This window comes from Wickerhamomyces anomalus (genome assembly GCF_001661255.1).
Source record: "Wickerhamomyces anomalus NRRL Y-366-8 unplaced genomic scaffold WICANscaffold_8, whole genome shotgun sequence".
Classification (NCBI taxonomy): domain Eukaryota; kingdom Fungi; phylum Ascomycota; class Saccharomycetes; order Phaffomycetales; family Wickerhamomycetaceae; genus Hansenula; species Hansenula anomala.
Window position 1 is genome coordinate 101893 of NW_017567117.1, and position 13531 is coordinate 115423.

The following is a 13531-nucleotide window of genomic DNA, read 5'->3' on the forward strand; positions in this document are numbered from 1 at the left end:
CTTCATATGTTCTATATTAGTCTATCAAAGCTGGCATTATGACTTGAATCATGAGCCTCTGGACAACCAGTGAGCCAAATCTCCAATATCCTTGACGTCGCGATTCTGAAAAAAAAAAGTTGTTGAATAAGGATTCACTTCTTGTGTATTTCAACTTCAAGGAAGAATTTATTCTTTATGGTAAATCGCATCAGCACTGAAGTGATTATTGAAAATAACTTTTTGTCCTACTGTGAAAACATGCAAAGGTATCCCAGGTTTGTCAATTGAGTTATTGAGAGTATATTTTGGATGTGGACTGCCTCAATGAGGATGTCAAAACCGTTCCTTATTGGGGGCCTACCGATCTCTTCATCGGAATTTTAGCATATTGATAGCTGATAGTGTTGTGTGGTTGACAATGTTTATGTTAGCACATGAGTCCAGTAGTTTTCTTTCGGGTTTCCAATGTGATCTGTTGATGTATCTGGTTAGTCTAATTGAGATCAGCCTGCTTATACTCAACCTATTCACAATATTTCCAATTCTTTGAAGACTGACGAGTATCTCTAGGATGGAATCCATGAGTCTCTCAGTGCTTTAGATAGGAATTATACATTTTACTCTTTATAATATTGTAATTGTAATAGCATCGTTGCCCATCGCTTCAAACCCATCTACAAAATCAATAGAAAAAATAACATCAACATCAACGAATTTCTATTGCAAAAACAGGCACCGCTTTCTGTAACACAATGGAAATATGATCAATCCAGTATACAAGAATGGATTCAAATACGGATACAGAGTATCTCTCCTAGTGGCGTCATGGATCCCCGTGATGATTGTCTTGAATGAACATGTTTGTTATGTGGGAAAGATTGAAGGTTCATCAATGAGACCAACTTTAAACCCAACCTCAAAATTACAAGATTGGGTATTATTATGGAAATGGGGGGTTAGAGACTATAACGGATTGAAAGTGAATGATGTGATATTGTTTAGATCTCCAACTAATCCTGAAAAAGTGTTGTGTAAAAGGGTTAAAGGTGTACAAGGTGATACTATATTAACAAGATATCCTTATCCAAGAGAACAATGCCACATTCCAAGAAATCATTTGTGGGTCGAAGGTGATAATTTACATTCAATAGATAGTAATACTTTTGGTCCAATAAGTACTGGTTTAGTTATTGGAACTGCTACAAGAATTATATTCCCCTTCACAAGATGGATGGAAATACCCAATGGTGGTAGAGAAGCTAGAATTTCCAAGATTGAGGCATTTGAATAAAATGGTAAAATACTTGCATTTGCATAATGAAATAATGGGGTTATTGGTATGAATTGTATATAGATTTGAATTAATCAGGTGTGGAATGGGAATCAGATGTAGGAATATACCTAGAATATGGTTAAAAATGGTATAGAAAAGTGCCCATTTAGATCAAGATCAGATATTACAACCAAATACTCAATATAATTACCCATAATCACCCATAATTCAACAAAATAAACCAGATTTAATTAAATCTTCGCTATATAGTTACCCTTATTTACCACAAGTTAATGAACCGATTCACAATGACAGGCCTTTTTTTTTTCGACGTCGAGTTTTTTGAAAAAAATGTGAAAAAAAAGTTCAACACTTTGAAGTAACTCATACAATTAACAACCAATTCATACAATTAATTAATTACAAAAATGGCTACTGAACAACCAAAAATCGAAGAAGTCCAAGAAGAAATCCCACAAGGTGCTCAAGTCTCAGTTTTCTCAAGAAATGAAAAAAAAGCTAGAGCTTTAATTGCTAAATTAAACTTGAGAAAAGTTGAAGGTATTTCAAGAGTTACTTTCAGAAGAAGAGGTAACCAAATCTTTGCCATTGATAACCCAGATGTTTTCAAATCAGCTGCTGGTACTTTTATCGTTTTCGGTGAAGCTAAATTGGAAGATTTAACTCAAAGATTACAACAAGCTCAAGCTGGTGCTGATCCATCAGCTGCTGGTCATGAAGGTCATGATCACGGTGCTGCTCCAACTGACCCAGCTTCAATCACTGCTGATTTACAAGCTGCTTCTTTAAATGATAAAAAAGAAGATGCTGAAGAAGATGAAGGTGAAGTTGATGAATCCGGTTTAAAAGCTGGTGATATCGAATTAGTTGTTGAACAAGCTGGTGTTTCAAGAGCTAAAGCTGTTAAAGCTTTAAGAAAACACGATTCTGATATCGTTAATGCCATCATGGAATTGTCATCATAGATTTTATGAAATAAACAAACTTTTATGATCTGATTTTTTGTAGCTACAGAGAGTTTCACATTAAGCTTATTATTACTGCTCCTTCTTTGAATCATTTGTAGTTTCTTCATCAACATCCTCAACAATAACTTGTGGTGCAGGTTCAGGGTCTTTCCCATTCAATACTCCACAACGAGGACAAATATATTTTACATACTCGGGCTTCATTCCAGGTGGTGCTAGTCCATTATGTGAAGAACAATTGATACAAATCAAAGCAAATCTATTATTTGGACTCAATTCATCAGCTCCAACAACTGTATCTATTATTGAATCATACCAATGACGTTTCCCTGAGGAGCCTGCCTGACTATAAGCATTAAATCTTTGAGCTTCATTGTTTCCCTCTAGTGAAAGTTTTTTAATCTCTTCCAATTGTTGTTGTTTAGCTAATAATTCTTCATCTAATTGAGCATTTAAATCATTCCCATCTGTAAATCTGTTTAATAAAGCCTGAGTTGATTGGAAATTTGTCTTGTTTTTCAATTCTTCAATCTTTGATTCATGTTGAGATTTCAAATGTTCAATATGTGATTCCAATCTTGATATTCTTTTGGCATAATAGAAAATGATTGTTTTAGTTGCCGATATTAATAAGATCGGAGTTCCAATGATTAATGCAATTTCTTTTTGGTGATATAAATTCAATTGTAATCCATTCTTAACCAAGAAATATAACAATATGAATAAATATGATAATGAACCATAAATGATCATAAAACTTTTGGATTGACGTTCTTGATATTTAAACGATCCTATACTTCGTTGGTTTTTGGATATTTTGGATGATATATTGGCGAGTTCCTTTTCGAATGAAGAAGGATCGAAATCCTTTGATTTGAGAAATGACAACCAGGACATGATAATACTAATTCTTTAACTTGATTTAAATGAATTGATGATGGCTTTATTGTGGTTTTGCCATACAAAATTCGTTTCTTGCTCAAAACCAAAAACAAAAAAAAACACAAGATTGTGAAAAAAAAATCTATACGCGTAAACACCAAAAGATTAAAATCCTCTTTATCTCAAACTCACCAAATGCCATACAAAGAAATCGACTACTCAGGTGCTAAGAAATCACTATCAAACTCAGACGGCTCTCCTCTCGTTGTTTCCACGCCAAACGGGAACGTGATGCTCGAGATCCAGGGCGAACTGATACTACCAAGTGCCAAACCTCGAGGCTTAACACCTGAAGAGGAATCCAAATACGTGGCCATTGATGGTGTGAACCATGCTGTCAAGATAGGTAGACTGGAGCTAAATGGGAATAAAGCCACGCTATTTATTGGTACTTCTCAAAGGTTATTGGGTGATGTGAAGAAATTGAATCCTCCAATTGGTGTTCTTAGGTTACCAAATGATGCTGTAGATGATGCAAAAATCAAAATGGTTGATATAATAAAACACAAGATTATCTTTACAGGAAGACCATTACCGATCATGTGATATATATATTCGTATACAATTCACTTCAAGCCTCTTTTTCAATCAATTCTTCAATGATTTGATTAACATTTTCACCTTTTGCCAATCTTTCCTTGATATCAGATTCCCCCACTTCAGCAGCTTGTTGCTCATCAGATTTTTCAATATCTTTTAATTGTTCAATTGCAGGTTTGGCAGGTTCTGCGGCAGCTGGTGCATTTTCTAATTTTGGCGCAGCAACTTGTTCTTGTTCTTGTTTAGCAAGTTTTTGTTGTTCAAGATCTTGTTTAATCTTTTCACCAACTGATTCATCAATTTTGTCTTGATTAACGATTTTATCATTTTGTTCAGAAACCTGTTCTCTGGACCATCCAGTTTTAAATAATGGATTTGGATCAAATCTTGGGAATGGATGAGCTTCTGTATTGAAAACAACTTTATTCAAAGGTAATTTTTCATCTTCACTATCATCAAATAATAAATATAAATATTTCAAAGTTTCAGCTAGCCAGAATGATTCCATATTATCTCTTTGTTTTGATGGGATTGTGGTGACATCATCTAATGAAGTATAAGAACCATCGGGTGTCTTTGTATGTTTAACAAAACTTTCAAAAATTTTCCAACCCCATTCTCTATAAATTGGATCTTTGGTGATCCTATATAAAATGAATAAACTTTCCACTGTTTCAGGTCTTTGTAAATTATGTCTATCCAATGGTTTAATATAGAAATCCTCTTTAGCATCTTCATTTGTATTGAAAACAACAATTTCTGGTGATAATCCAGTTGCAGTACCTTCATAAGTTTTCCAACAAGAATGAGTAATTTCTTTGGCAATCATCATATCTTCTTCTTTTAAATGATCCCAAGAACCTGACTTACGAGCAGTTAATAAATCTTCACCATTTGTTGCACCAAGGGCAAATGAACCACCAATAAAACAAACTAAATGATCCATTTTATTTGATAATGGACCTCCAATACCTCTTTCCAATTCACCAATAAATGTTAATCCATTTGGTTTGGATTTACGTAATAAATGTTGCTTTATACCACGGTTTGATTCTTGATACATCATATTATAGATTGGTTCTTGATTTTCAGTTTGTAAATATTGTTTTAATAAATATTCATAATAAGAATCACCTCTTGAACCTAATCTTATTAAATTACCTTGATATTTACCAGTTTCTGGATGAACATAAATTGGTACTAATCCATCTTTTGGATGATTTTTATCCAATATCTTCATAATATTCTCCACTTTTTCCCAATATAATGATTCACCTGTCAATTTTGATAAATATTTAAATTCTAATTGTAATGTAGACACTTCTGCAGTTGATGAAGCACCATTATCAACATGATTTTTAACACCTTTACCAGTCTTCAAATTAACACTTGCATAAGGTATACCTGAAGGTGAATCAAAAGCTCCAAGGATTCTATTACCTAAATCAACAGCTTTATCTAAAAACATATCATTACCTGAAAGATAATGGGCAGATAGCAACCCACCAAGCATTCGAATAGTTGTTTCAAAAACATTGACTTCATAATCAAAATCATAACTTAATTCATTAGCTACCCAAGCTTCGGCAGTCTTGAATTCTTCATCTAATCCCATAATTAACATTGTATCTAAAGAATCCACAATGATCCAACCTAATGGGTATTGACCCATGTTTTTACCAGTCTTGGATAATGGTTTATAAACATCTTTACCCCAAGCGTCTTGTTCATAATGTTTCCAAGAATCTCTAAAAGCTTCTTTAACTAAATCTTGTTTTTCACTCCAACTTAATTCAAAATCTAAAGAATCGTTATATACCTGAGTTTTCAAATACCAACCAATATAGTAACAACAATAGAATGCTATACCAAGGATAAAAGCTTTGAAAAACATTTTTTTACGCCTTTCTGATATTTGTTGTTTTTTGTTTATAGGTTTATCCTTGTATAAAGGTAATTGATCTTTTGAATTTGATGAGAAATTGGTGAAGGGGGATGTTGTTTTCAGTGCTTTCCAAACTGAATCTTCTTTTGCTCTGCTGTGATGTCTTATGCCAAATGAAGGCTTTCTATCTGGGAATGTAAAATTCATAAACTTTTAAACTCAATCAACCAAAAAATAAGGGAATCAAGACCAGAAAAAGAGCAGCTTAAACAGAATTAATTCCAGCACAGCCACCAGCTATAACACTTAGTCAACCAATCAATCAACCAGCAATTGACTCTTTAACCAAAAGAAATTGGATTGGATCTGAATCAAACTAAATTCCAAATTTAACAAATGTCAACTTTCAGAAAAAAAAGTAGTGGCCCAAAACCAAAAACAAAATCGCGATCTCCGCGAATTGGTTTTTTTTATTTTGGAAAAGAGTCATCGAAAAGATCAAAATCAAATCAAATTCAAAGCAAATTCAAAGCATTTTAACACTCAATTGGCTCGTTATTATCGCTATTATGCTGGCTATTCCTTCACAAGAGATTGGGCAGCCTATCCCAAACAATACTCCTCACGCTGTCAGTGTCACGCTGCCTACATGGGAGGCCACAGTGGGTTATGAAGAAGGCCAGGAATGGGTCACTTCTAAAATGAACTCAGGATATCCAAGATTCTTTATCCATGGTAAAATTCAAGAACTGTGTAAACTAGTGGAGGGGAAATTCGGTAGAGAGAATGAGAAGGCTTTTATTTTCCCAAGTTATAACGTGGCAAAGCGTTGTAGAGAGTTTGTTAAAGAGAAAAGTGTCAATAATCCAAGTGTAAGAATATTACAATTAACTACACAACCTCCAAAGACAAAAGAAGAGGAAAGTTATAGAAAAGAAGCAAAGATTGCTGTTGTGTTTATCCCAAAGGAAGAGTCCCCATTGGCTAAAAATTATTGGCAACATTCAGGTGAAGGTATATCATCAAGATTAGGTGAATATGTTTTACAAGAATTACAAATTGCTGAAAATAACTTACAAGAGGATAAGGATAAAGAATATAAATTGTTTATTGAAGAAAGATTTGGAAGAAATTTAAATTTAAGTTTTGTTAATGAGGCAAAACAAGCTTTGAAAAGACGTATTGCAGGTACATTAAGAGAAAATGATGAAGATTTGAAGATTGAGGTTCAAAGATCTGTTTCAGAAGATGATATATTCCTTTATCCATCAGGTATGGCTTCAATCTTTAATGCACATCAAGCCATTTTGAAAACATTACCAAATGAAAAATCTGTGTGTTTTGGATTCCCATATGTTGATACTTTAAACATTTTGAAAAAATTTGGACCAGGTGTTCATTTTTATGGGTTTGGTGATGATGATTCTTTAAATGAATTAGAGCAACAATTAGAGAAAGGTTTGAAAATTTTAGGATTTTTCTGCGAATGTCCATCAAATCCATTATTGAGAACTCCAAATTTAATAAAGATTCGTGAATTAGCAAATAAATTCAAATTCCCAGTTATTGTGGATGAAACTGTGGGGAATTTCTTAAATATTGATGTTTTACCATATACTGATATTGTTGTTTCATCATTAACAAAAGTTTTCAGTGGGGATTCAAATGTTATGGCTGGTTCATTAGTTTTGAATCCTTCATCACCATTTTATAATGAGTTTAAAAATTATTTCGAAAATAATTATGAAGATTTATTTTGGGCAGAAGATGCTATATATTTAGAAAGAAATTCAAGAGATTTCCAAACAAGATCTCAAAAGATAAATATAACAAGTGAAGCAGTTGTGGAGTTATTTCAAAAACATTCATCATCATTAATTAAAGAAATTTATTATCCAAAGGTAAATGATACAAGGAAATATTATGATCAAATTAAAAATGAACATGGTGGTTATGGTGGATTGATAAGTATAGTTTTCTATAATCCAGAAGTTGCAAGAGTGTTTTTTAATGAGCTTTCATTATCAAAAGGTCCAAGTTTAGGTACAAATTTTACATTAGCATGTCCATATGCAGTTTTAGCACATTATCAAGAATTAGATGAAGTGGAAAATTGGGGTGTTGATAGAAATTTGGTTAGAATTAGTATTGGATTAGAAGAACAACAAGATTTGTTGGACGTTTTACAACATGCTTTGAACATTGCAAGTGCATCAGCATAGATTGAGATAATCAATCACCTCTTTTTAATTGCATGTATAGATTACGTGTAAATACTTCAACAGTAATAATTTTTTTCAGTTTCTACAAATATTTTGTAGATTTTAATATATAAATGCCTTATTTCATTGAATATTTGTAAAATAATTTTGTTTTTCTTGTTTGTAAATTCATTAAACACATCTCTAAAATTCTTTTTGCTCCAAGTCTATTGGTGGGTGTGATATTTTTTGTATTATTATTGTTTATTATTCTTTCATTCATTGGTGATATAGGTTCAATGCCAATTCATTGTTCCAATACTGATTCCTCCAATTCAATCTTTTAATTCAACTGGTTTTTCACCTCTAGCAAAACGAGGATTACGAGGATCATTGATGAAATCTTTAGTTCTTGAACTGGCATCAGCAGCTTTACCAACGGCCCAGAAGACAACGGCACCACCGACAAAGAATGGCCATAAAGGTTTTAAGATAGGAGTGTTGAATCTTTTAATAGAGGCAGCCATTTTCTGGTATTTTCAATTGATGTTATTGACAATTCAATTCAATATTTAAGGAGATCCAGTCAATTTTTGGTGCTTTTTTGCAATTGTCGATTTTTTGATGAACGAATTAAAAAAGGGCCAAATTTTGGGTGGAAAAGGCGGGTAAATTAAACAAAAAAGATTATGTAATCAATCAGTAATATGTCATGTGACGTTGGATTATATTATCATGACATAATACTAATACCCACAATTCACATCAAATTCTACTTAAAACGTCCATTTCTAAAGATAAATTCACCTAGTAAAAGGGATATGCTCACTCAATCCATTTCCAATAGCTCTACCTTCTCCCCACACTTATCATCCTAAATTTGGCCCTTATCATTAGCCAAAACTCGCGCCAAAAGCCACTTTTAACCATCGGCTTTAACCGATAACGTCGAGATCGATTTCTCGGGGATTTCAATCAGTACTTTATAAATAATGAGCATTTGGATTCATCAACTTTACTCTTCTTATCCAATCAATATCCACAATGTCACAAATACTCTCTGAGCAAGAATTCAAAGATCAAGTCGTCTCTTTATACACTGACGTTGTCGGTGAAAAAGTCGGAGGTTCAATAGTAAATTTCAGTGATGAATGGTTTGCAGCTGCTGAAAATTTAATTAAACCAAAAGCCCCAATTAGAGATGCTACCAAGTTTGTCTATTCTGGTGCTTGGTATGATGGTTGGGAAACAAGAAGACATAATACTGAAGAAGCTGATTGGGTTACTATAAAATTCGGTGTTTCAAGTGCCAAAATCATTGGAACTGAAATTGATACTGCTTTTTTCAATGGGAATCATGCTCCTGCAATTACAGTGGAATGTACTCATCTTGAAGAAGGTCAATCTTTAGACCATGCTAATTGGGATTTAGTTATTGAAAAAACTGAATGTGGTCCATCTCAAAGACATTTCTTCAAAAGATCATCAATTACTGAAAAATCTTATACTCATGCAAGATTAAAACAATATCCAGATGGTGGTATTGCAAGATTTAGATTATATGGTGAAGTTGTCCCACACTTGGATTCCATTAAAGCTAATAGTATAATTGATTTAGCTTCAGTAGGATTCGGTGGTGTTGCTGTTAAATGTTCAGATCAACATTTTGGTAGTGCAGATAATTTATTATTACCAGGTCGTGGTCATGATATGAGTGATGGTTGGGAAACCAAGAGATCAAGACAACCAGGCCATGTGGATTGGGTTATCATTAAATTAGGTGCTAAAACCAATATTAATGAAATTGTTATTGATACTGCACACTTTAGAGGTAACTTCCCTCAAAAGATTGCGATTGATGGTTTATCAACAAATGAAGTGATTCCAACTCATGATGATTCAAAATGGGTCTCAATAATTAAACCGACAAAGACAACTGCAGATAAAGAACATTCTTTCACTGAACTTGAAAATATTGATCAATCTTATACCCATGTCAAATTAACAATCATCCCAGATGGTGGTGTTAAAAGAGTTAGGGTATTGGGTACTATTGCTAAATAGACTCTAGTCTACCTATTTATATTCTTTTAATTTCAATTCTGGCATTTGGTATTACAGAGTAGAATTATTGAAACTTTTCGCATTCATTAAATTACACATACCTATATTCATCATGTTCTTGGGAACTCCTTGGGCAATGAGGATCTCAACTCTATAAACCCTTCAATATACCCAAAGTATGTACTATTTGGTGTGAAAAATTTCTTTAAATCAAGTTTTTCAAGAACTTTGTTCTTTTTTATATTTAAAATTGCCTTCAATGATTTTTCACACCCTAATTCGTCATATTTAATACATCCAGAACCTTCATCCCATGAAACTCTTGGAAGTTTAATCAATTCATTTCTTTGTTGAACTTCATTCATCATGAATTTCAACTCTTTTTGAAGGTCAAAGAATGTGAACTTTCTAGTTGATAAAGGGTTATATGTACGATATAGATCATTCAAACATTTTCGAAAATATTCTAATGCAAGATTTGACAATGTATAACCTGGACCGCTTTGCCAGTAACGCTCCCAATTGGGGTAAGGTCTATCAAATACATTTTCTTTCATTGATAATTCGTATTGCCAAACTATCCTAGCAAAGAAATTTTCAATGGTAAAGACCATCTAGGAGCCTCCATTCCTTCATAATTTGATTCAATCTTTTTCCCATTTTTAATTGGTTTCGATATAACATTGTTTGTTGTAATCACTTTTAAAGGATCTCGTTTTTTATGATGTTTCTCTCTCAGCTTTTGGTCATCCAATTTATCTTCATACCTCGATTGAAATGTTGAAGCATCATAAATAATGAACTGATAAGTCCGTTGTGACATCTTGGACTAGCCTTAGTTTTGTTTAATCAAATTACACTCTCAAATGTAAATAAATCATAAAACAATGCTTCGCAAGAGAGCTAGAATCATGCAACCTTTAGCTTAGTTCGAGTTTTAATATGTGAAAGACACGGTTATTATACTTTGTTTGGTGCAAAATGGTTAATTTTGAAAACGCGTATACACATGAAAATAAAATGGCAGATTTACGGGTTGAATTTGAAAAAAAAAATTGACATACAAAAAATTAGTTTCTTCAGAATTTACCAATTAATCGAAAATATGGACAATTTGTTGAACAATTTGAGGCAAAGAATACCAATTCAAGAGATTTCTATACCGAAAGAACTATCTGATGATGAATTACTAAATGTTTTAACGGAGATCTCTCAAGAAAACCCATATTATGTGAAGAGTTTCTTTAACAAATTATTCAGAACAGATATAGATCAAGATGAATTTTATGAATTGTTCAGTGAAGTGATCAATTCCAAACCAAAACAAGTTACTGAAACTGATATAATAACCTATAATATCAATGGTGTCCTTGTGAAAATACGAGAAACTCCAAGAATTATTAGTGGGAGTGGAACAACTGGTTTAAGAACTTGGGAGGCTGCTCTATACTTGTCCTTGTATCTTTCCAATCATTTGGAGCTAGTGCAAAATGGGAACGTATTGGAATTAGGAACTGGTACTGGGTTGGTGAGTTTATATCTCTTGAAAGAACCAAAGTTGAAACTTCAAGATCTTATAATTACAGATGGTGACAGTGCATTAATTGAATCACTAAGTCATAATTTCAAGTTGAATGACATCTCAATTGCAAGTGTTAATTGTCATTCACTTTGGTGGGGGAAAGACGTGGTTCCATCATCTATAGATACTATAATTGCAGCAGATGTCACTTATGATGCTGAAGTCATACCCTCATTGGTTAAGTGTATTCAAACAGGATTGGAACAGGGAGCTAAGCAAGCATTAATTGCAGCCACTATAAGAAATGAGGATACCATCAAAGTGTTTGAAGAGACAATTGTTCAGAATGGGTTAAATTTCACAATTGAAAGTAGAGTGAGGAAACCTAGTGAATTGGATGCAACTGTTTGGTTTTCCCAGCTGACACAAGAGATTAGAATATACAAAATCACCAAATAGATGACATTATGAACTAATTATCTTTTTAAATATTGATTGAAATTGTACTATGAAATCCACTTCACAGAACGCATTCGCGACGTCTGTTACCGCGAATTTCCAAAATGTAAACAAAACAACACAAAATGTAAACAAGAAAACGTACCACTCAAAATCCAACAGCCCATAATAAAACACGCCGGAACTGCCAGGAACAAGTTATTTGAAAGGAAGCACAAGCCTAGGATGAGTCTGAGCGAGAACACCAACAAGGAAAACATACCTATAGCAGTCAATGAGACGGAGCCATTATACCCAAAGATCAACAATAACCATCATCATCAGAATAAGGAGCTGATCAAACTACAGAGAGATGTCACCAAGCTAGAACGACTCTACAAAGACGAAGTGATCAAGTGTCAACAGTCAATGAGTGAGCAGGAAAGATTGGAGATTGAAATGCTACAGAAAGAAAAACAAATTTATCAACAACAACAGCATTTACAAAAAATGACTGATCTAAACAAGAGCCTAAGTAAGAAATTGAGTGTTGAAATTAGTTACTATGAAAATGCATTGGGGAATTACCGAAAGATGGAAAAGGAATGGGATGATAAATTTAGAAAATCCAAGATTGACCAAACAAAATTCGAACATATGATTAAAAAGAAAAATGATGAATTGAACGATATCAATCAAGAACTAGAAATTGTTAAAAACCAAGTTGATAATAAAGATTTGGAATTGAAAGATTTGAAAGTTCAATTGGAACAAACATTGGAACAACTTGAAGAGATGAAACTGAAGAATTTACTACATCACAGCCATCATCATGATAAGGAAAAGGAACATGAACACAAGAAAATACATGATAATGACTCATCAGATGAAGAAGATCTGAGCTCTTTGGTAATACATGATGATGAGGAGGAGGATGAAGAGACAGGGGATGAAACTTTTGATATTTCGGGAAATTCATCAAGTTTAGCACATGAAATTAACAACAAGATTAATGATAATGATAAAACAATCAAGAAATATCAGTTTGAAGTAAAGTCATTGAAAAATGAAAAACATCAACTATACAACTACATCAACAAGTTATTAAAAAATAAACCACATCCTGATCAAAATTCAGTTTTGAAAGAAAAATTAGTTAAAAGAAAGATTCTTAGAACCATTTCAATTAATCAAGCTGTCCATGGAGTTTCAGATAATGCATCAATAGGATCCACTAAATCAAACGTTGTTAAAGCTGGTAAAAGGGTTCTGTCCAATGTTGTTAACTTCAAGAGTTATCAAAATTTAAAGAAGAGACCAAGTCAACAAATTAGTGCTACAACAACTTTAGTTCATGAACAAAATAGTGATACTGAACAAGAGACTCCGCAACAACATAGATTCACAGATGATGAAGATGTTGATGAAGATGAGATTAGATTAATTGGTAATCAAAACTTTGCATGCACTATATACAAATTATCATCCCCATATTTTATGATGAATCCTATTGAATTACTTTTAAAGGTTAAAAAACAGGAGGAACAACTGGATAAACGAGATGAGTTACCAAAACCAACTGATGATGCTTATGATAATGAACAAACTGACAAAACCATTGAACTTGGTGCTATCGAACTTGATATTGATTGAATATTCACATACACTTTAGCTGTTTTTCCTTGTATATCCGTC

At 33.0% G+C, this 13531-nt stretch overlaps 11 protein-coding genes across 11 annotated transcripts; 7 read left to right on the forward strand and 4 right to left on the reverse strand.

The window, feature by feature from the left end:
• Positions 1-742: 742 nt before the first annotated feature.
• Positions 743-1273, forward strand: IMP2 (endopeptidase catalytic subunit; the record flags this gene model as incomplete). The annotated part of the gene is made up of 1 exon (XM_019185265.1): positions 743-1273. The coding sequence occupies one exon, from the start codon at positions 743-745 to the stop codon at positions 1271-1273; it is 531 nt and encodes a 176-aa protein (XP_019035970.1).
• Positions 1274-1683: 410 nt separating this feature from the next.
• EGD2 (Egd2p) lies at positions 1684-2241 on the forward strand (the record flags this gene model as incomplete). Its single annotated transcript, XM_019185266.1, has 1 exon — positions 1684-2241. One exon carries the CDS (start codon positions 1684-1686, stop codon positions 2239-2241), a length of 558 nt encoding a protein of 185 aa, XP_019035971.1.
• A 72-nt stretch (positions 2242-2313) lies between these two features.
• On the reverse strand, positions 2314-3141 carry LNP1 (Lnp1p; the record flags this gene model as incomplete). The annotated part of the gene is made up of 1 exon (XM_019185267.1): positions 2314-3141. One exon carries the CDS (start codon positions 3139-3141, stop codon positions 2314-2316), a length of 828 nt encoding a protein of 275 aa, XP_019035972.1.
• A 180-nt stretch (positions 3142-3321) lies between these two features.
• Positions 3322-3732, forward strand: CTF8 (Ctf8p; the record flags this gene model as incomplete). The annotated part of the gene is made up of 1 exon (XM_019183958.1): positions 3322-3732. The coding sequence occupies one exon, from the start codon at positions 3322-3324 to the stop codon at positions 3730-3732; it is 411 nt and encodes a 136-aa protein (XP_019035973.1).
• A 25-nt stretch (positions 3733-3757) lies between these two features.
• Positions 3758-5620, reverse strand: MNS1 (mannosyl-oligosaccharide 1,2-alpha-mannosidase; the record flags this gene model as incomplete). Its single annotated transcript, XM_019182468.1, has 1 exon — positions 3758-5620. One exon carries the CDS (start codon positions 5618-5620, stop codon positions 3758-3760), a length of 1863 nt encoding a protein of 620 aa, XP_019035974.1.
• A 560-nt stretch (positions 5621-6180) lies between these two features.
• WICANDRAFT_86224 (uncharacterized protein) lies at positions 6181-7833 on the forward strand (the record flags this gene model as incomplete). Its single annotated transcript, XM_019186016.1, has 1 exon — positions 6181-7833. The coding sequence occupies one exon, from the start codon at positions 6181-6183 to the stop codon at positions 7831-7833; it is 1653 nt and encodes a 550-aa protein (XP_019035975.1).
• Positions 7834-8147: 314 nt separating this feature from the next.
• Positions 8148-8339, reverse strand: ATP18 (F1F0 ATP synthase subunit i; the record flags this gene model as incomplete). Its single annotated transcript, XM_019182491.1, has 1 exon — positions 8148-8339. The coding sequence occupies one exon, from the start codon at positions 8337-8339 to the stop codon at positions 8148-8150; it is 192 nt and encodes a 63-aa protein (XP_019035976.1).
• Positions 8340-8856: 517 nt separating this feature from the next.
• On the forward strand, positions 8857-9876 carry DAL2 (allantoicase; the record flags this gene model as incomplete). The annotated part of the gene is made up of 1 exon (XM_019182836.1): positions 8857-9876. One exon carries the CDS (start codon positions 8857-8859, stop codon positions 9874-9876), a length of 1020 nt encoding a protein of 339 aa, XP_019035977.1.
• Positions 9877-9986: 110 nt separating this feature from the next.
• WICANDRAFT_65654 (uncharacterized protein) lies at positions 9987-10490 on the reverse strand (the record flags this gene model as incomplete). The annotated part of the gene is made up of 1 exon (XM_019183959.1): positions 9987-10490. The coding sequence occupies one exon, from the start codon at positions 10488-10490 to the stop codon at positions 9987-9989; it is 504 nt and encodes a 167-aa protein (XP_019035978.1).
• A 491-nt stretch (positions 10491-10981) lies between these two features.
• Positions 10982-11857, forward strand: EFM3 (protein-lysine N-methyltransferase; the record flags this gene model as incomplete). Its single annotated transcript, XM_019185268.1, has 1 exon — positions 10982-11857. One exon carries the CDS (start codon positions 10982-10984, stop codon positions 11855-11857), a length of 876 nt encoding a protein of 291 aa, XP_019035979.1.
• Positions 11858-12082: 225 nt separating this feature from the next.
• WICANDRAFT_81606 (uncharacterized protein) lies at positions 12083-13489 on the forward strand (the record flags this gene model as incomplete). Its single annotated transcript, XM_019185269.1, has 1 exon — positions 12083-13489. The coding sequence occupies one exon, from the start codon at positions 12083-12085 to the stop codon at positions 13487-13489; it is 1407 nt and encodes a 468-aa protein (XP_019035980.1).
• Between the last annotated feature and the right edge of the window lie 42 nt (positions 13490-13531).